The sequence below is a fragment of the Saccopteryx bilineata genome, chromosome 4 (assembly GCF_036850765.1).
Source record: "Saccopteryx bilineata isolate mSacBil1 chromosome 4, mSacBil1_pri_phased_curated, whole genome shotgun sequence".
Lineage (NCBI taxonomy): Eukaryota > Metazoa > Chordata > Mammalia > Chiroptera > Emballonuridae > Saccopteryx > Saccopteryx bilineata.
The window spans coordinates 163,414,530-163,434,078 of NC_089493.1; the positions used below are offsets into that span (position 1 = coordinate 163,414,530).

Consider the following 19,549-nt stretch of genomic DNA (forward strand, 5'->3'; position numbering starts at 1 on the left):
AAAGAAAAGTGTGAAATACCTTTATCTGGCTTCCAAAAATAGTCCCTGATTCTTCTTTCAATGAGTCTGCAGAGGAGAAAAAGACTACCTGAAGATTTTTCACCTTAACCTTCCCCTTCCTGTGGACAATAATCCCCTGCAGCTCTCCTTTCCATGCTGACCTATTCTACCTCCTCTACTTGCCCACAACCCATAATCCCTCAGAAGCCAAAACAGCTGATTTCAAGTTAGTTAAAGAATACAGACTTCCTGGCCTTATTTACCTGACATTTCAAATTTGTGCTGAGTCTCTGCTTCTAAAGGATCTTCAATAGGATTTGAGCCATGTGATGGAGACAACATGCTTTCGGGGGATGCCTGAAGACCAAAAAGAATAAACACCCTAAGTACTGGCATAACACTACAGCTTACACAATTTTATTTTTCAATGCTAATAAGAATATAGAAGCAATTCTAAGTCCTATCCATGTAATTTGATTCTAACGTATACCTTAACAGAAACGCGATATGTATGTATACCACTGATCGCACCTACATGCTTTAAACACGTCAAACACATCAGAACACAGGAATACAAAAACCGAGAGGCCTAAACTTTCATTTCTCACCTAAAGTATAACCCTCCATCCAACCTCCCAGGCCCTGATCTTATATACCTCTGTCTTCACAGTTGTAAGTGGAGTCTCATCGCCTTTCCCACCAGCAACATCTGCTTCAGCAATCTCTGCAGCTGCAATACTTCTGGGTTCCTCATCTAAGTCCTGACTACTGAGTTCTGGTGGCTCCATACATGTAGCTGGAACAATTCCTGTGACTATTTCAGCCCCTGAAATGCCTTGCTCTGGTTCTGTGGGTTCCATTTTGATCTCAATACTGGGTACCCTGATGTCCTCCAGTTCATGGATTCCTTTGTTTTCTGATTCCTCAAAGTCCAGCCTCTCTTGCTTGACTGTCAACTCTGGTGCAGAGAGAGGTACTGGCTTGTCCCGCTCCTGCTGAAGAGGGTGCTCCCAAGGGCCAGGCAGAGACTGAGGATCATCATTTTCTTCACAGAACGACAGTGCCGCTTCCACTGCTGCCACATCCAGCACCTCAGGATGATCATCTACCTGTCCCATGATACATAGACTGGTAAAGTCACAGAAAAAAGCCCAATTACCTCATTTCTCTTAGCACCAAATGAGATGGCCTGAACCTACAGCTCTCTCCATCAATGGACAGGCATCTGTCCTGTGCAAACCAGTAACATGGGCATATCTGGGGAGATGACTAATACATCAGCACCAGAAGGCTTTGGGACTAGAGATGGCGGTGGGCAGAAACAGGAAAGTTGTTTGTTTCTGTTAATTTTTACTGTGAGAAGCTGAGGAGAGATGCCTATGTAGGACCCATGAAAGACTCTTTTGGAATTTGCCGAATAGTTAGTTACCTTGTCCTCAATGATGGCAATGATATCTCCAACAGTCTCAAAGTCCAGCTCTTCACCAGTGTAAGACACAGCAATATCCATCTTCTCAGCCAGGTCTAAATCTTCCTTCCCATCTACGCTGGGAGGCTTTGATCCTCCAGAAGCCTCTGCTACCCCTGATCGGAAACACTCTTCTTTGATAGAATTGATGATCATGGAGATTTCACTGCTATCCATAGAAACAGTTACAGTATGTGGATCCCCCACAGCCTCCATGGGAACACAGGTATCAGGTTGACTCACTGAATAACAGGAAGAAAAAAACCTAGTGACCACCTGGAGATCACACAAGGATATAGATAGATGTCAAGTACCCATACACTAAAGCTCAGAGAAAGTTATCTTGCATCTATCTGCCTGGGTTTTCTTCTCCCCAGTTTTATCTAGAAAGTAAGATAAAAACACATTCTCAAGCCCACTCCTATGTATACACTTAGCTAACCTTTAGTCCCCAACACATAATTGCCCACCCAACCCACATTCAACACCATTCAAATGCCATATCCTTGTTTTTCTAAGGATAAAGATGGTAAATGTCCATGGAGAACAGGACAGAAGCATTTGAATTGGAGCTGATGCCCTTGATCATCTTTCTCTAATGGAAACTCAAGATGAAATTTTGGACTTAGCGGCTGCTCAGGGTGTGGGTCTGGGACGCACCTGGAGCTACACTCTCAGGAGTGGAGACAGCTGGAGCAGAGGATGGTGCTGGCAGTGCAGGCATCATGACAATGGTAGCCTGGGACACAGACTCTACAGGGGGTGGCACAAGTTTAACTGGAGGCTCACTGGCAACAGTAGTGAAGGAAGCAAGAGGTGTGGTAAACTGTGTAGGACCAGCTTCTAAAAGCCGGGAAAGAGTGGGAGCACCTAACAGACAAAGAGGTACACAAAATGAGGTAAGAAGGAAGCATGTGAACAAGAAGCAATAGCCACTTTAAGATTCAACCAAGAAAATTTTAAGTCTCAAGGATGAAAGTCACTCCTCTGTTGAATAAGCTCATTACTTATACCCTCGCTTTCTGTAACCTTAAGATATTCTGCAAAATTAAGAATGAGCCAAAGCACTACAATGTACAATGTTATTTGAAAAATGGGTGGTGTTTCTTCCTCAGAAAAAAATTAAGCTCAACAAAAGAACTGGTATGAATAAATATCACTTTTGCTAAAGTCAAACGTGCCATAAACAACCCACATTCAACACCATTCAAATGCCAATATCTAATGTTTGTCTGGAATTTTATAAAAGGCCTTTTTCTGCCTTACTTTTTCGATTTCATTTAATTCTCACTACATTTTTGTGAAGTGCATATGCTGCAATTAAGCAAAGAGAAAACTGAGGCCCAAGAGTTAAGTTACCTAGCCAAGGTCACAAAAGCAGAGTGTGGTAGGCCTGAGATTCAAGTCCAGTTCCCTGGATCTAAATCTCAGCACCATCCTCTGTAAACTCAGGTGTCTAATTTGCAAGCCCCAGCAGCTTCGCTATTAACTTCCTCTTAACTATTCCTCTCATTAATATCTATGCTGCAGCCATCCAGTGCTATCAATATTTTGATGATGTAATGGATTTAAAATCTGGGGCACTGCAGACCTGTGGTGGTGCAGTGGATAAAGCGTCCACTTGGAAATGCTGAGGTTGCCGGTTCGAAACCCTGGGCTTGCCTGGTCAAGGTACATATGGGAGTTGATGCTTCCAGCTCCTCCCCTCATCTCTCTCTGTCTCTCCTCTCTCTCTCTCTCTCTCTCTGTCTCTCCCTCTCCTCTCTAAAATGAATAAAAAAAAAAAAAATCTGGGGCACTACGGGGTTTAACAGATAAAGTAGCTCTAAGGTTGGGATCTAATCTAGGATTGAAAATTGCTTAGTAACAAAGGCTAGAAACCAAAGACCATCAACACCAAGTTCAACATCTCTGAAATAAAAGGTAGATAATGGAAAAGTGGTGACTTACCTGAGGCAGCAGGGGAGGCTGCAACAGTGTTGGGTGTCTGCTGCATCTCCCCACCATGTATCATGGGAAGGACCCCGCCTACCTCCAGGAGGACACCTGTACTGTTCAGGTGGCCAGAAGCCACAGTCATTTCACTCTCATTGACCTACCAGGGAAGAATAGAGGTGAAGGCTACACTCAAGCTTTCCTTTACCACCACTTCCCAAAAAAGTTCCAGCAGTTGACCAAACTTCATAAAACTAAAAGTTAATATCCAGAGAGTAATTTCAGACCCAAGGGAAATTCTAATTTTCAAAACTTATTTAACAAGAGTTCTCTGGAGATGAGAACCAAAGTAATTATGGTTTCAAATACCTCAGGACCCAAGAATACTAACAACTTACTGTGTTGGTTTTGTGTTTATTTTTTTCCCTTAATTAACATTTAACTAGGTGATCGCTTCCTCTTTTGAACTGTTTTTTTTTTCCATGTCATATTTTTAAGTCCCAGGCACTCCCTTCCAAAGTACTAAGTCACCACAGCTCTCAAACACCCACAGAAGTCTCCATACCAGTCTGGGGCTAGTAGGCAGGAGGCTGCCCTTCTTCAAGAGCTCTGACAGCAGAGGGGAGGGGGGTGGAGTTGCTTTCTGTCCAAGCATCTTTTTCTGGGGTGAATCATCTGTTACTGGGGTCATGGGGGCTTCTAAGGGTGCAGAGCCTGGAGGAAGGGTGTCAGGAATCCCAGGAAACGAGGTGACTGGGGTACTCGGCAAAGTCCCAGGGGTTACCTAAGAGACAACAGAGAACCTTTATCTGACTTCTCAAACTCTGAAGGTTCCCTATTAATCTGGATGGGTTAATGTGTCTATTATTTTATTAGTCCTGAGTGAAATGCATAGAAACTCGCTACCCTCCTGCTCTTAGCCACAACTTTCTTCCCCATTTTTTCTCTTACATCTACTCAAACCCACAATGAGCCAACCACTCCACCCAACCCACTTGTTATAAACTCCTTACCCACTACCAATATTATATTTATAAGGTAATTGTCCCTTGTTTCAGCAGGAATTTTATAGAATACACTAATGAATAATTCCTTGACAGTCTTTTACCTATCTTTCAAATGTCAAAAGCCTCAATGTTTTTAGGTTCATCCTTATCTTAGAGCACAGAACAAGGTAAATTAAGTCTTTAGCATTCAGACGAAGAGAGGAAGTTGCTTCTAGGCCAGAAGTGATTTCCTCATCACTCAGCTCTCTGCTGGCTTATTGCCGCTTTGCTTAATTAATTCCTATAGATGGAAATATACTCACCCCAGAGGTGGCCTCTTCCACAGTGGTTGCAGTCAAGTCACCAAGTGGATAATCACTTCCTGGGGAGGCAGAATCTATTGGTGATCGAACCATCACAGTAGGTAACCTCCGAGGGGGTGTTTTTACTGCTTGACGAGCTAGAACATGCAAGGGAACAATTTCTAAGTATTCAACGTTAAATAAATAAAACTAAACATTACTTGGTTATTACATAATAACAGATAAATAGGAATATTGCATTACTAAAGCAGCATTACAAGTTTGAATTAGAAGGCTTCTTAAAAATTTTTTCTTGGGTTGATTTTGTGGGGGAAGGAGGAGGAGGGGAGAAGAGGAGAAGAGAAGGGGAGAGGAGGGGGAGAGAAGTGGACAGGAAGGGGAGAGGGGGAAAGAAGGGGGGGAGACGGAAAAAGGGGGAGGGGAAAAGGGAGGTGGGGGAAGAACACTGATTTGTTGTTCTGCTTATTTATGCATTCATTGGCTGATTCTGATGGCATACTGAACTGCAAACCCTTGGCTTATAGAGATGTCGCTCTAACCAACCAGGCTACCGGGCCAGGGCCAGAAAGCTTTAACATTTCTGGAGACAGGAAAACTTACCTATAAGAAATTCTCATATTAAGCAAATTCACTTAAATTATTCAACTATCCAAAGGTCCTTGGAGTAGGAAAGTGGTTTAAACACTCCATAATATCCTCCTCAGCAGTTTATTAAGGTTTTTCTTCTAAAAAGAGGGAAAGAGGCCCTGGCCAGTTGGCTCAGTGGTAGAGCGTCGGCCTGGCGTGCAGGGGACCTGGGTTTGATTCCGGGCCAGGGCACATAGGAGAAGCGCCCATTTGCTTCTCCACCCCCCACTCCTTCCTCTCTGTCTCTCTCTTCCCCTCCCGCAGCCAAGGCTCCATTGGAGCAAAGATGGCCCGGGCGCTGGGGATGGCTCCTTGGCCTCTGCCCCAGGCGCTAGAGTGGCTCTGGTCGCGGCAGAGCGACGCCCCGGAGGGGCAGAGCATCGCCCCTGGTGGGCGTGCCGGGTGGATCCCGGTTGGGCGCATGCGGGAGTCTGTCTGACTGTCTCTTCCCATTTCCAACTTCAGGAAAAAAAATAAATAAATAAAAATAAAAAATAAATAAAATAAAATAAAAAGAGGGAAAGATCTCACCGGCTCAGAGCATATATTCCTAGAGTTAGAAATGCTTTAGTTCCTCCCCTTATCTAGTAACTACTCTCAATCTTTTTATAGGCAGAACTAATTTTCTAAGAATTTCTTCCTAGATATAAAGGGATGTTTTTATTCTGGTGGAAGAGAAAATAACAAAGAAAAGTGTGCAAGTAAATTGGAATCAGTGGATTCTACATTATGAAATAATTTAAAAAAAAGTAGTTTTCAACTGTCATTAGCATGTAATACTATAGTTAATTGCTAAACAGTCATTAGCATCAGCTTACCCTGATAGGCAGCATCTGTAGCCTTCCTCTTTACTTCAGCTTCCTCTTCCTCCAATTTCTTTTTCCTAAAGAAGAAATTGAAATTAGATCTAGCCAGATCTAGCTCCTCCAGTTTACAGTGCCTCACAAGGAAATTTTTTGCTAGGCTAGCAGTTTCTGAAAGAAAGGCCTAATAAGGATTAGGAACCCTTAACAGCAAAATGGAACTCTGAGTGTACTGCCTATCAGTTCTTCACCCACACAAACTAAAGCCACTTTAAAGTTAGGACTATGTAAGTTCTCATGTTGAAATGTCCCATCACATTACCTTCTAGAACTCACTCCCCACCCCCACCCCCCAGCTACCAGGCCACTCTGTAGCTTTTCCCTTTCAGAATCTCTTAAGTCTAAAGGAATGATAGATGGAGGAAATAAGCCAGATTACTTGAGGAGAAAATGGTGTAAAAGAAAGAAAGGAGTAAATAGAAGAACAATAAAATATAACCCACATTGCAATGTCATTGCAAAGCTCATCTAGTCTGCTGTCCATGTGCCCAGCTTGAATTAGTTCGGCATCTCTTTTCAGTCGTCTGTAGGAAGAAAGAGAGAAGTAGGCAGACTGGTTTTTTTAGTTCGCTACTTAAAAAATTCTGACCAGTATTAGAAGTCAGCTCCCTTTGTCTCTCCCATCAGCTGGCACCTCTCTGATCAGTACCTATATTTTTCCTGGGTCTCTTTTATCACTTTCTTTAGTTCCTCAACTCGTTCAGCTGTCAGTTTTCGAACAATGACATCTTCAACAGTTTCTACCACCTCTCCCTTTTCACCCCGCTTCCGTCTGTGGAAAATTAAAACACACATATATTTGAATAAGAGAACATTTGTTTCCATTCTCACTTGCATTCTTTGAGCCTTCTCCACCACTAACCACAGATAACCTCTCCTATAATTTTATCCCCCAGTGACATAAGTAGATATAAACCAGACCACCTCAGTAAACACCACTAAGGAGATTTAGATTAAATGCTTGGCTTTGTACTCACTTTGGGGTCTCGGTGGTTTCTAGCAGCTCAGAGTACTGAGAAGCACAATGCTATAGGAAAAAAAAGTGAAAATATAAGCAAGCCAGGAAAAAAATTGTCTTACAAAGTTTCATCATGTTAAATTAAGATTTAGAGAGGGGAGACATAAGTGATTTCTAGGAAAGCAAATTACTTAGCATCAAATCAGTTCAAAATAATGAATACCAAGACACAGAAAAAGGGTCGTCTGGCCTGGAGTTTATTTGAAAATAAATAAATAAATAATCTAACAGCCAATATGTATATAGCTAACATCTATTGCAGGTTCGGGAACCTATGGCTCGCAAGCCAGATGTGGCTCTTTTGATGGCTGCATCTGGCTCACAGACAAATCTTTAACTAAAAAAAAAACAAAACCCAACATTAAAAAATATAAAACACTAGCGTGCGGAGGACCCGGGTTCGATTCCCGGCCAGGGCACACAGGAGAAGCGCCCATTTGCTTCTCCACCCCTCCACCGCGCTTTCCTCTCTGTCTCTCTCTTCCCCTCCCGCAGCCAAGGCTCCATTGGAGCAAAGATGGCCCGGGCGCTGGGGATGGCTCCTTGGCCTCTGCCCCAGGCGCTAGAGTGGCTCTGGTCGCAATATGGCGACGCCCAGGATGGGCAGAGCATCGCCCCCTGGTGGGCAGAGCGTCGCCCCTGGTGGGCGTGCCAGGTGGATCCCGGTCGGGCGCATGCAGGAGTCTGTCTGACTGTCTCTCCCTGTTTCCAGCTTCAGAAAAATGAAAAAAAAAAAAAAAATATATATATATATAAAACATTCTCATGTATTACAAAATCCATTCATTTTTCTACCGCTCATGTTCATGGTTGCGGCTGGCTGGAGCCAATCACAGCTGTCCTCCGAGACAACACCAAATTTTTATTGGATAATGCATAACGTACACAGGTTGTTGTATGGCTCTCACGAAATTACATTTTAAAATATGTGGCGTTCATGGCTCTCAGCCAAAAAGGTTCCTGACCCTTGCTCTACTGAATAATTACTATATGCAAGGCACTGTGCTAAATGCTTTATAGGTGCTAAAACAATCCTGAAGCAAATTTTATCTCTATTTTGCAAATGAGAAAACTGAAGATCATTGTCCAAAGTTTTTAAGTGGAGTCATATTATTTAATTAGAATCAGATCTATTTAAGTCCCAAGCTTGGGCTCTCAACTGTTACACTACACTGACAATAATAGTTTGTAAAATGAGCATACACAAATGGACTAGCAAAAAGTGGATAAAGAAAATGGTATTTTCAAATACTCTCCCTCTTCATGCCTTGTGATTAAAAGGCAAGGAACCCACTGCACATCTCAAAGACTACTCTAAAAGACCACTTGCTTGTTGAGAACTTACCTTCTGAGAGAACCAGTCTGGAGGGCGGCCAGGTTCTGCAAAGGGCTTGATTGCTCTGCTAACTGATACCCTACAAAATGAGAAAAGCCTTATTATACACCAAACAGGAAAATAAATAGAAAAAGTATGCTGAGAGTTCGATGTCTGGAGTACAAACCCTGGAATAAAATACTGCCACAGGGAAGTACATTGCAATATGTGACTACAGAAAATGACATGACTTGAAAACCAGTTAGAAGAGTCATTGCTAACAAGTTTTCCTAGATGATTTATTTCCTAGGTGAAGTGAAGGTATTAGAATCTAACAAAGTATCATTTCTGGCCTGACCATGCGATGGCACAGTAGATAAAGCACTGGATTGGAACAGAGGATCCAGGTTCAAAACCCTGAGGTCTCTGGCCTGAGTGTGAGCTCACCCAGCTTAAGCGTGGGATCATAGACATGATCCCATGGTCACTTGAAGCCCAAGGTCGCTGGCTTAAGAAAGGGGCCACGCCTGACCTGTGGTGGCGCAGTGGATAAAGCGTCGACCTGGAAATGCTGAGGTCACCGGTTCGAAACCCTGGGCTTGCTTGGTCAAGGCACATATGGGAGTTGATGCTTCCTGCTCCTCCCCCTTCTCTCTCTTTCTCTCTCTCTCTCTCTCTCTGTCTCTCTCTCTCTCCTTTCTAAAAAAAAATGAATAAATTAAAGGGGCCACACACTCTGCTGTAGCCCGCTGGTCAAGACACATTTGAGAAAGCAATCAATGAACTAAGGTGCCGCAATGAAGACTTGATGCTTCTCATCTCTCTCCCTTCCTGGCTGTCTGTCCCTCTCTCAGTCTCTGTCACAAAAGAAAAAAAATATTATTTCTGCTCATTTGGGAAAATATTATGTTGATTGTGGTTTTTTAGAAAAGATCTACCTTTTGAGAATCCATTTGTAATATATTACAGACCCAAAAAAGTTTTTCAGATCCATTAATATAGCTCCTAGTAATGTAATAAAAGAAAAGAATTTAGGCCCTGGCCAGGTAGCTCAGTTGGCTATAGCACCATCTCAATATACCAAGGTTGTGGGTTCAAAAACCTGTTAGAGAACACATATAAGAATCAACCAATGAATGCATAAGTGGAACAACAAATCGGTATTTCTCTTGCAAATCAATCAAATTTTTTTAAAAAAGAAAATAATTTAACAAAAGAATCAAGTATCAAGAAAAAGTACCATGTAGACTTAATCAGAATAGTGAAGATAGATTTTTCCTAACTGCCTGCGCAAAAGGATTTTAAATTATGGCACTTAAATTCTATAAAGTCTGAAACAGTCCATAAAAATAACTATGAAATATATGTGCTGATATGAAATATATTTATAACAATATTAACGAAAAAAAGATAATTTTCTGCTATGATGCAATTATACAACCTTTTTAAAAAGTAGGTATAAAGACCAAGAAAACAGGCAAAAAATGAAATAATTGGACTGGAATGCGATCAAGGAAAAGTGTTAAGGAACTTCAAATCTGTGTTTATTTCTTTTTTTTTTAAATTTTCTTATTTTTTCATTTTAGAGAGGAGAGAGAGAAAGAGAAAGAGAGAGAAAGGGGTGAGGAGCAGGAAGCATCAACTCCCATATGTGCCTTGACCAGGCAAGTGCAGGGTTTCAAACTGGTGACCTCAGTGTTCCAGGTCGACGCTTTATCCACTGTACCACCACAGGTCAGGCCTGTGTTTATTTCTTTAACAAAACATGACAGCTTGACCAGTCAGTGGAGAAGTGGATAGAGGGTAGACCTGGGAGGCTGAGGAGCCAGGTTCAAAACCCCAAGGTCATTGGCTTGAGCCCAAAGGTCGCTGGCTTGAGCAAGGGGTCCCTCACTGGCTCAGCTGGAGCCCTCCAGTCAAGGCATGCATGAGAAAGCAATCAATAAACAACTAAGGTGCCACAAAGAGGAGTTGATGCTTCTCTCTCTCCTTTCCTGTCTGTCCCCACCCTCGTGCTAAAAACAAAACAAAACAAAATAAAATAATGACAAAACATTAAGATTTGTTATGCCCAGGTACTGAGACACAGGCAATCTATATTATTCTCCACACTTCTCTATGAAGTTGAAATATTTCTTAACTTCTTTATATTTTTAGAGAGAGAGAGAGAGACAGGAAGGGAGAAAGATGAGAAGCATCAACTCATAGTTGTGGCACTTTAGTTGTTCATTGACTGCATTCTCATACCACTTAGGCCAGAGGTGGGGGGGTCCTCCAGCTGAGCCAGTCACCCCTTGCTCAAGCCAGAGACTATGGGATCAAGCCACCGACCATGGGGTCATGTCTACGATCCCACACTCAAGCCGGTGAGCCCACTATCAAGCCAGCAAACTTTGGGTTTTGAACCTGGGTCCTAAGTGTCCCAGGTCAAAGCTTTATCCACTGCTCCACCACCTGTTCAGGTAAAATATTTAAGTTAAAAAAAAAGTTTTTAGCCTGTCCTGTGGTGGCGCAGTGGATAAAGCGCTGACCTGGAATGCTGAGGTTGCCAGTTTGAAACCCTAGGCTTGCCTGGTCAAGGCACAAGGAGAGTTGATGCTTCATGCTCCTCCCCACCCCTTTTAAAAATGAGTAAGTAAATTTAAAAAAATCTAAAAAATATATATTAAAATTTTTTTTTAGCTCTGGCCAGATGGCTCAGTTGGTTAGAGAATTACCCTGAAGCACAGGGATTGCCAGTTTGATCCCTGGTCAGGACATATACAGGAACAGATGTTCCTGTCACTCTCCTTCTCTTCCTCTTTCTAAAATCAACATAAACATTTAAAAAGAAGAAAAAAATTTTTAAGTGAGAGGCGGGGAGGCAGAGTCCCACAAGTGCCCCGACCATGATCCACCTGGCAAGTACCCTACAGGGCGATGTTCTGCCCATTTGGGGCTGTTGTACCATTGCTTGGCAAACAATTCATTTCAGTGCCTGAGGTGAGGCTATGGAACTACCCTCACTGCCCAGGGCCAACTTGCTCAAACAAGCCATGGCTATGGGAGGAGGAAGGGGGAATGGTGGGGGAGAGGAGGGGAGAGGAGAAAGAGCCCAGGACTTACACATGCTGGGCCTATGCTCTATGGCAGTGGTCCCCAATCTTTTTTGGGCCATGGACTGGTTTAATGTCAGAAAATATTTTCACGGACCAGCCTTTAAGGTGGGACAGATAAATGTATAATGTGACCGAGACAAGTATCAAGAGTGAGTCTTAGACGAATGTAACAGAGAGAATCTGGTCATTTTTTAAAAATAAAACATCATTCAGACTTAAGTATAAATAAAACGGAAATAATGTAAGTTGCCTGACCAGGTGGTGGCGCAGTGGATAGAGCGTTGGACTGGGATGCGGAGGACCCCGGTTTGAGACCCTGAGGTTGCCAGCTTGAGCATGGGCTCATCTGGTTTAAGCAAAATGCCCACCACCTTGAACCCAAGGTCCCTGGTTCCAGCAAGGGGTTACTCAGTCTGCTGAAGGCCCATGGTCAAGGCACATAATGAGAAAGCAATCAGTGAACAACTAAGGTGTTGCAATGCGCAATGAAAAACTAATGATTGATGCTTCTCATCTCTCTCCATTCCTGTCTGTCTGTCCCTGTCTATCTCTCTCTCTGACTCACTCTCTGTCTCTGTAAAAAAAATAAAAAATAAAACGGAAATAATGTAAGTTATTTATTCTTTCTCTGTGGACCGGTACTGGTCCGCGGCCTGGGGTTTGGGGACCACTGCTCTATGGCTAAGCCAACCAGCCAGGACCCAAAAATAAAATTTTAAAATGTTTGTTTTTTGTTTTATTTTATTTTTTGAGAGAGAGAGAGAGACAGAAGGTAGAGTTGTAGTTGTGGCATGTTAGTTGTTCACTGTTTGCTTATCATACGAGCCTTGACTGGGGGGCTCCAGCCAAGCCTGTGATCCCTTGCTCAAGCCAGTGACCATGGGATCATGTCTATAATCCCACGCTCAAGCTGAAGAGCCTGCGCTCAATCTGCGGGCAACTGCATGGTTTCAAACCTGGTACCTCAGAGTCCCATGTTGACACTTGACTCACTAGGCCATCACCAATTGAGCAATAAAAAGTTTTTAACCTGACCAGGAGGTGGCACAGTGAAGAGCATCGGACTGGGATGAAGAGGACCCAGGTTCAAAATCTTTAGGTCGCTGGCTTGAGTGCGAGCTCACCAGCTTGAGTGCAGGGTCGCTGGCTTGAACATGGGATCATATACATGACCCCATGGCGGCTAGCTTGAAGCCCAAGCTTGCTGTCTTGAGCAAGGGGTCACTCGCTCTGCTGTAGCCCCCAGTCAAGGCACATATGAGAAAGCAATCAATCAACAACTCAGGAATTGCAACGAAGAATTAATGATTCTCATCTCTCTCCCTTCCTGTCTATCTGTCCCTATCTGTGTCCGTCCCCCCCCCCCCCGTCACACACAAAAAAGTTTTAAAATTTTATGTTGGCATAATAGTATCACAGAACTCTTTTTAAAGGAAAAGATTACATTAACATTGTATGAATAGCTATAACCAAAAAAAAAAAAATGAAGTTTGAGCCATAACTTACAACTTATACTGAGAAAAGTCCCAAATGGACCAAAGATTTAAGTGTTCAAAATAATTTAACTATAGGAGGATTAGAAAAAAATCACAGGCCTGACCTGTGGTGGCGCAGTGGATAAAGCGTCGACCTGGAAATGCTGAGGTGGCCAGTTCAAAACCCTGGGCTTGCCTGGTCAAGGCACATATGGGAGTTGATGCTTCTAGCTCCTCCCCCTTCTCTCTCTCTCTCTGTCTCTCCCTCTCCTCTCTAAAATGAATAAATAAAAAAAAAATAAAATAAAAAAAAAAAAAAAAAAAAAAAAAAAAGAAAAAAATCACAGAATAACTTTATATCTCAGACTAGGGAAGGAATTTCTACTTATAACACAAAATCCAGGAACTGTAAAATTATTAATAAACTACGATTTAAAAGTCAATGTAAAAATATCACACTGTAAAAAAGCCAAACGGCACACTGGTTTCAAAAAACTAATTCTCACACCTCAAATGATTATTAATCTCAATATATAAGGGGCCCCCCCAAATTAAAAGGACTGATAATCAAACAGAAAAAATGGGAAAAATCAGTTTATAGAAAGGAATTACAATCGGCTCTTTAACACATGAAAATATTAAACTTCATTCATCATAGAATAAATGCAAATGAAAAACATGAGAACTATTTCTCACCTTTTAGAATACTATCAAAGGTCAAACACACCTAACACAATCCATGAACCAGGACATAAAAAAAGATACTCTGATATATTATTGATGAGTATAAACTGAAACAATCTCAGTAGGGCAATTTGAAATATTTATCAAATATTTTATAAACTCAGATTCTTTGACCCAACCATTCCACTTTCAGTTTATCTTAGTATAATTTATATATAACTATGGAAGATTTTATTTGTATTAGCAAATGACCACCTTATGATATATCTAAAAATACTACGCAGCATTAGAAAATAATAATAAATCTTCATATACAGATATCCAACAATCTATAAGAAATAATACTAATTTTTAAGATGGAAAAAATGCAGCAACAAGATAAAAGAACACAATGTACAGTATAAAACCAATTTGTGTTTAAAGGGGGAAAAATACCTAACCTGTGGTAGTACAGTGGATAAAGTGTCCACCTAAAATGTGGAGATCAACGGTTCAAAACCCCAGGACTGCCCAGTCAAGGTACATACAAAAAGCAATTACGAGTCGATGCTTTCCGTCCCTGCCCCCTCAAGTCAATAAATAATCTATAAAATATATAAATAACTAAAGGGGGGAAAGAAAATATGGATTTGCTCATATATACAAAATTAATGCTGAAGAAACACTAGGAAATGAGGTATACTAATAAGAAAAAGACACTACCATTTTGAATTTTGAACCCATGTCTTAGTACTTCCTTGAGAAATAAATACAATTTAAAATTTCAAGATGTTTTTATACCATTTTTCTAATACAAATGTGAGAAAATATACAGAATGGCTTGTATTCCAAACCAGTTTACTTGGTGGTTTATTTAAAAATGAGATCAGCCCTGACTGGGTAGATCAGTGGATAAAGTATCGTCCCCATGCAACGAAGTACCAAGGCTGCAGGTTTGCTACTCTGTCAGGGCACCCATGAGAAGCACTCAATGAGTATACAACTAAATGGAACAACTAGTTGCAATAACCAGTTGATGCTTCTCTCTCTCTCTCTTCACCCTCCTTCCTATCAAAGGAAAAAATATTTTTTTAAATGAGTTCTGCCTAATCTGTGGTGGTGCAGTGGATGAAGAATCGATCTGGAATGCTGAGGTTGCTGGTTCGAAGCCCTGGGCTTGCCCAGTCAAAAGCACATATGAGAAGCGATTACTATGAGTTGATGCTTTCCGCTCCTCATGCCCTCCCTTTCTCTCCCTCTCTCAAATCAATAACTCAAATCTTAAACAAAAAGAGTTCAATTTATATTCAAGTTCAATCTGAGTTTATCAAATTAGTGTGGTTCATTTTGTCTTCAAGTTTACCATTTAAAGCAAGGACAGTTGCTACATAGAATATAACACTTCCATCTCTGAAGTTACTTAAAAATATATAAAAATGCAGAAATGCTAAATGTGCCCAGTAATGATGCTTTTGTAAATTCATTTGAATGGTTCAAGTAGTAGAGACATATCATATAAACACAAATGTGTACAATAAGTTATTTTAAGACAAATTAATTCAAAAGTTTGAGGGAAGGAAGAGAGAGAGAAAAAAAGAGAAACATTAAAAATGAAAAAGTGGGCCTGACCTGTGGTGGCACAGTGGATAAAGTGTCGACCTGGAAATGCTGAGGTCGCCGGTTCGAAACCCTGGGTTTGCCTGGTCAAGGCACATATGGGAGTTGATGCTTCCAGCTCCTCCCCCCTTCTCTCTCTCTCCCTCTCTGTCTCTCTCTCTCCCTCTCTCTCCTCTCTAAAAATGAATAAATAAAATAAAATTTAAAATTAAAAAAAAAAAAAAGAAAAAGTGTATGTCCTGGTAGTAACAAATGATTGGAAACCACAGTCCAACTAGCTGGCACTTAAAAAAGTACTAGAGTACCAAGACAATTCAATGGAAGAATAGTCTTTCAACAATACTGGGTACTGGGAGAGTGGATATTTATGTGCAAAAGAGACTCCTGCTGTGAAACACAGACAAAATGAACTCAAAATGAATCCAAGACCTAAATGTGTAGAGCTAAAACTACGAAGCTCCTAGAAGAATACATAAAAATAAATGGTTTCTTAGCTACGACACCAAAAACACAAGCAAAAGAAGAAAATATAGTTAAAACTTTTGTGATATAAATAATACCAATCAAGCCTGACCTGTGGTGGCGCAGTGGATAAGGGCTAGACCTGGAATGCTGAGGTTGCAGGTTCAAAGCCCAGAGGTTGCCTGGCTAAGGCATGCACGAGAAGCAACTAGGAGTTGATGTTTCCTGCTCCCGTCCCCCCACCTCTCTTTCTCCTCTCTAAAATAAGTAAGAGTCTTAAAAACAAACAAACAAAAAATAATCAAGAATGTGAAAAGAGGTCCTGGTTGGTTAGTTCAGTTAGTTAGAACACCATGCCAACATGGTTATCCACTGTGCCACCACAGGTCAGACTATAAACAATTCTTAAACGCCAGTAATAAAAATAAGTAACTGAAAGGATCTGAGAAGACATTTCTCCAAAGTAGATATACAAATACCTAATAAGCATGTGAAAAGATGTTAAACATTAGGCATCTGGGATATGGAAATCAAGGCCACAATGCGGTATTTCATACCACTAGTAAAGCTGTAATAAAAAAGACAGACAATAAGTGCTGTTGAGTACAGAGAAATTCGAACCCTCCTTTATTGCTGGTGGGAATGTAAAATGATGGGGCCACTGTTAAAAATACTTTTGTAGCCTGACCTGTGGTGGCGCAGTGGATAAAGCGTCGACCTGGAAATGCTGAGGTCACCGGTTTGAAACCCTGGGCTTGCCTGCTCAAGGCACATATGGGAGTCAATGCTTCCAGCTCCTCCCCCCTTCTCTCTCTGTCTCTCCCTCTCCTCTCTAAAATGAATAAGTAAAAAATTAAAAAAAATACTTTTGTAGTTCCTCAAAAGTTAAACTGCATTAGTATACGACCCAGAAATTCCACTCTTTCAATTCCAGAGAAATGAAAACAAATGTCAGCACAAAACTTTGAACATGAATGTTCACAGCAGCATTAATAGTCAAAAAGTAAAAACAACACAAATGTTCAACTAATGAATGGATAAACAAAATACAGCATACCCACACAGACTACTAGTGTCACAAAAAGGAGTAAAGTATTGACATGTAATACAATACGAACTTTGAAAGTATTATGCTATGTGAAAAACAATCCGTCACAGAAGACCACAAATTTATATGAAATATCCAGAATAGGCAATCCACAGAAACAGAAAGTAGACGAATGCTTCATTGGATGAGGTGGCGAGATTATAGAATGACTGATAGTTGCAGAACTCTGTGACTATACTAAATTCTGTGAATACACTAGGTTAATTTTATGGTATGTAAATTATATCTCATTAAAGCTGTTAAAGAACTACCAGCCCTAGCCGGTTGGCTCAGTGGATAGAGCACTGGGCCTGTAGAGGTCCTGGTTGGGGCCCGGGTCAGAGCACACATGAGAAGTGACCATCTGCTTCTCCCCACTTCCTCTCCCCTTCCACTCTTCGCCTCTCGCAGCTAGTGGTTCCAGCATCCGCTGGGTGCTGAGGATAGTTCAGCTGATTCCAGGATGAGGGGTCAGGGACACATGCGGGAGTCTATCTCCCCTCCTCTTACAAAAAAAAAAAAAATATTGCTTTAAGTCAGTATGAACTACAGGAATCCACTAATGTAAAAAAAAAAAAAAACCCAACAGTTTCAAAGACCCAAGAAACCAGACATCCCAGATACCTTACCAATTTTGATCTCCACTCCTCATGACTGAAGATGCTAAACACAGCTTCTCTCGGATGGACCACGGTTCTGTGGGGCCAGTGCTCAACAGCTTGTGTTCTAAAAGGAAATGAGGTTTAGAGACAACCATTGAGACACTAGTCCTAAGCCCCAGAGGTCTAAACGCCTAATTCAAAATTATCCTAACTTGTAAGGACAAAGTGACTATCATCAAATTTGATTTTCACCTCTCTAGTAACACATACATAATATAACCAGAGTGTGCAGTACCTATTCAACGCATGCAAGTTGCACTATTTGGCAAAATATTTTACTTCTTCATTACTATTCTGCTTTACAAAAGACAAAAACAAACCTACAGAATGTCAAATTAAGTAAGATAAAATACAGTGTGTCTGTAAAGTCATGGGGCACTTTTGACGGGTCACAGGAAAGCAACAAAAAACGATAGAAACGTGAAATCTGCACCAAGTAAAAGGAAAATCTCCCAATTTCATACCTATTCAGTGCAGTTCGATGTGGGCTCAGGCACAGATTTTTTAGGGCTCCTTAGGTAGCTATCCCATATAGCCTCTACAGACTCGTCACTGACTGATGGCCTACCAGAATGGGGTTTCTCCACCAAACTGCCGGTTTCCTTCAACTGCTTATCCCACCGAGTAATGTTATTCCTATGTGGCGGCGCTTCGTTATAAACACGCTGATATTCACGTTGCACTTTGGTCACGGATTCGAATTTAGCCAGCCACAGAACACACTGAACTTTCCTCTGTACCGTCCACATCTCGACTGGCATGGCTGTGGGCTGCTCCGCTGTATACACGGTGTTACGTCATCATCTGTGCATGCGCACATGCTGCCACATCATCCTACAGAAACTGGGAGGGTTTTCCTTTTATTTGGTGCAGATTTCACATTTCTATCGTCTTTTGTTGCTTTCCTGTGACCAGTCAAAAGTGCACCATGGCTTTACGGACACACCGTAGTTCTCAGAGAAGCCCAGTTTTAATACATTATCCCAATTTGAACTCCTGAGCTTATTTCCCACAATTCTGAGCAGGCACCCGCCCCCGCCTCCCTCTTGTTTACTGCAAGTTGTCAGGCCTACAAGACCTTTTCAATCTATGAAACAGAGGAAAATGGCTGAGGTGCAAAGAAACGCAATTTCCCCATTGGCAGAAAAAGTTCACAATTAAAATATCCCATTTCTCTGTGTGAGAGTAAGGGCCCACAAATGTTGGTCAGAATGTGAACGGCTACTGAGGACGCCTCAGGCCAATCCGTAAGGTACAGAACGTCTTCGTCCGCAGGCCCCAGTCTCTAGCGCACTTTTATCGCTCAACCCACACAGCTCCCGAACACAAAGATTCGCTGAGCTGCTTCTCTCAAATCTCCGCGGCCTCCCTAAGACATAAGACCCTATACTTCTGGACCCTCAAACACCGGTCTTTTACGACGCCGTCCAGCGAAAGTCTCTGAAGACCCTGGGCTCTCCGGCAAATCAGTGCTCCTACTCCCTAAGCGTGTCACAGAAACCTGGTGCTTGGCCTCCGCTCCACAATGGCTTTCCACGCAGAAGCAGCGCAGATACTTACTGCCCGTTCCTGCCGCCATCTTGGCCCCGAAGTCTCCAGTCCCCGAGAGATCACCGGATAGGGCTGGAACCCGGGGAACTCTGGGAAATAGTTTAGCGGTTGTTCACGGTGCCTCCTGGGAAATGTACTCTCCCATCCCAAGATCAACGACGACAGCCCTAAGCCTGTTCTCTTTTGCGCTCCTGGGAAGAGACGTGCTAAAGGACAAAGGGTGGCGGCTGAAAACTCAGGCTTTCCTTTAGCGTTCTTAGAAAAGAAACACTTAGGGTTGAAGAAAAAGTGTTAATCGGGAAGAATTCCACAATACGCAACCCCAAACTCCGACAGTTGGTAACCCGGACCCACATCGGAGTAGCGAGGTCAAACCGGAACAAGCCGTATGCCAATCTT

The 19,549-nt window shown here is 42.0% G+C and overlaps 1 protein-coding gene across 7 annotated transcripts in view; it reads right to left on the reverse strand.

Annotated features, from left to right (window-relative positions):
- Positions 1–19,500, reverse strand: part of BRD8 (bromodomain containing 8) — a 42,229-nt gene extending 22,729 nt beyond the window's left edge. For 2 of the 7 annotated variants that reach the window (XM_066272577.1, XM_066272576.1), the window contains exons 1-16: positions 19,160–19,494; positions 18,168–18,442; positions 17,567–17,663; positions 8,566–8,635; positions 7,180–7,229; positions 6,852–6,974; positions 6,646–6,726; positions 6,158–6,222; positions 4,713–4,849; positions 3,969–4,187; positions 3,419–3,563; positions 2,129–2,338; positions 1,430–1,710; positions 657–1,109; positions 264–357; positions 20–66 (exon numbers count right to left, since the gene is read on the reverse strand). In XM_066272577.1, coding sequence (XP_066128674.1) covers positions 20–66; positions 264–357; positions 657–1,109; positions 1,430–1,710; positions 2,129–2,338; positions 3,419–3,563; positions 3,969–4,187; positions 4,713–4,849; positions 6,158–6,222; positions 6,646–6,726; positions 6,852–6,974; positions 7,180–7,229; positions 8,566–8,635; positions 17,567–17,663; positions 18,168–18,360 — 2,265 coding nt within the window. In that variant the 5' untranslated portion in view covers positions 18,361–18,442; positions 19,160–19,494. Of the gene's footprint in view, positions 1–19; positions 67–263; positions 358–656; positions 1,110–1,429; positions 1,711–2,128; positions 2,339–3,418; positions 3,564–3,968; positions 4,188–4,712; positions 4,850–6,157; positions 6,223–6,645; positions 6,727–6,851; positions 6,975–7,179; positions 7,230–8,565; positions 8,636–17,566; positions 17,664–18,167; positions 18,443–19,159 lie in introns of all 7 variants that reach the window. The other 5 variants (XM_066272581.1, XM_066272578.1, XM_066272579.1 and 2 more) reach the window with 4 other exon arrangements.
- Between the last annotated feature and the right edge of the window lie 49 nt (positions 19,501–19,549).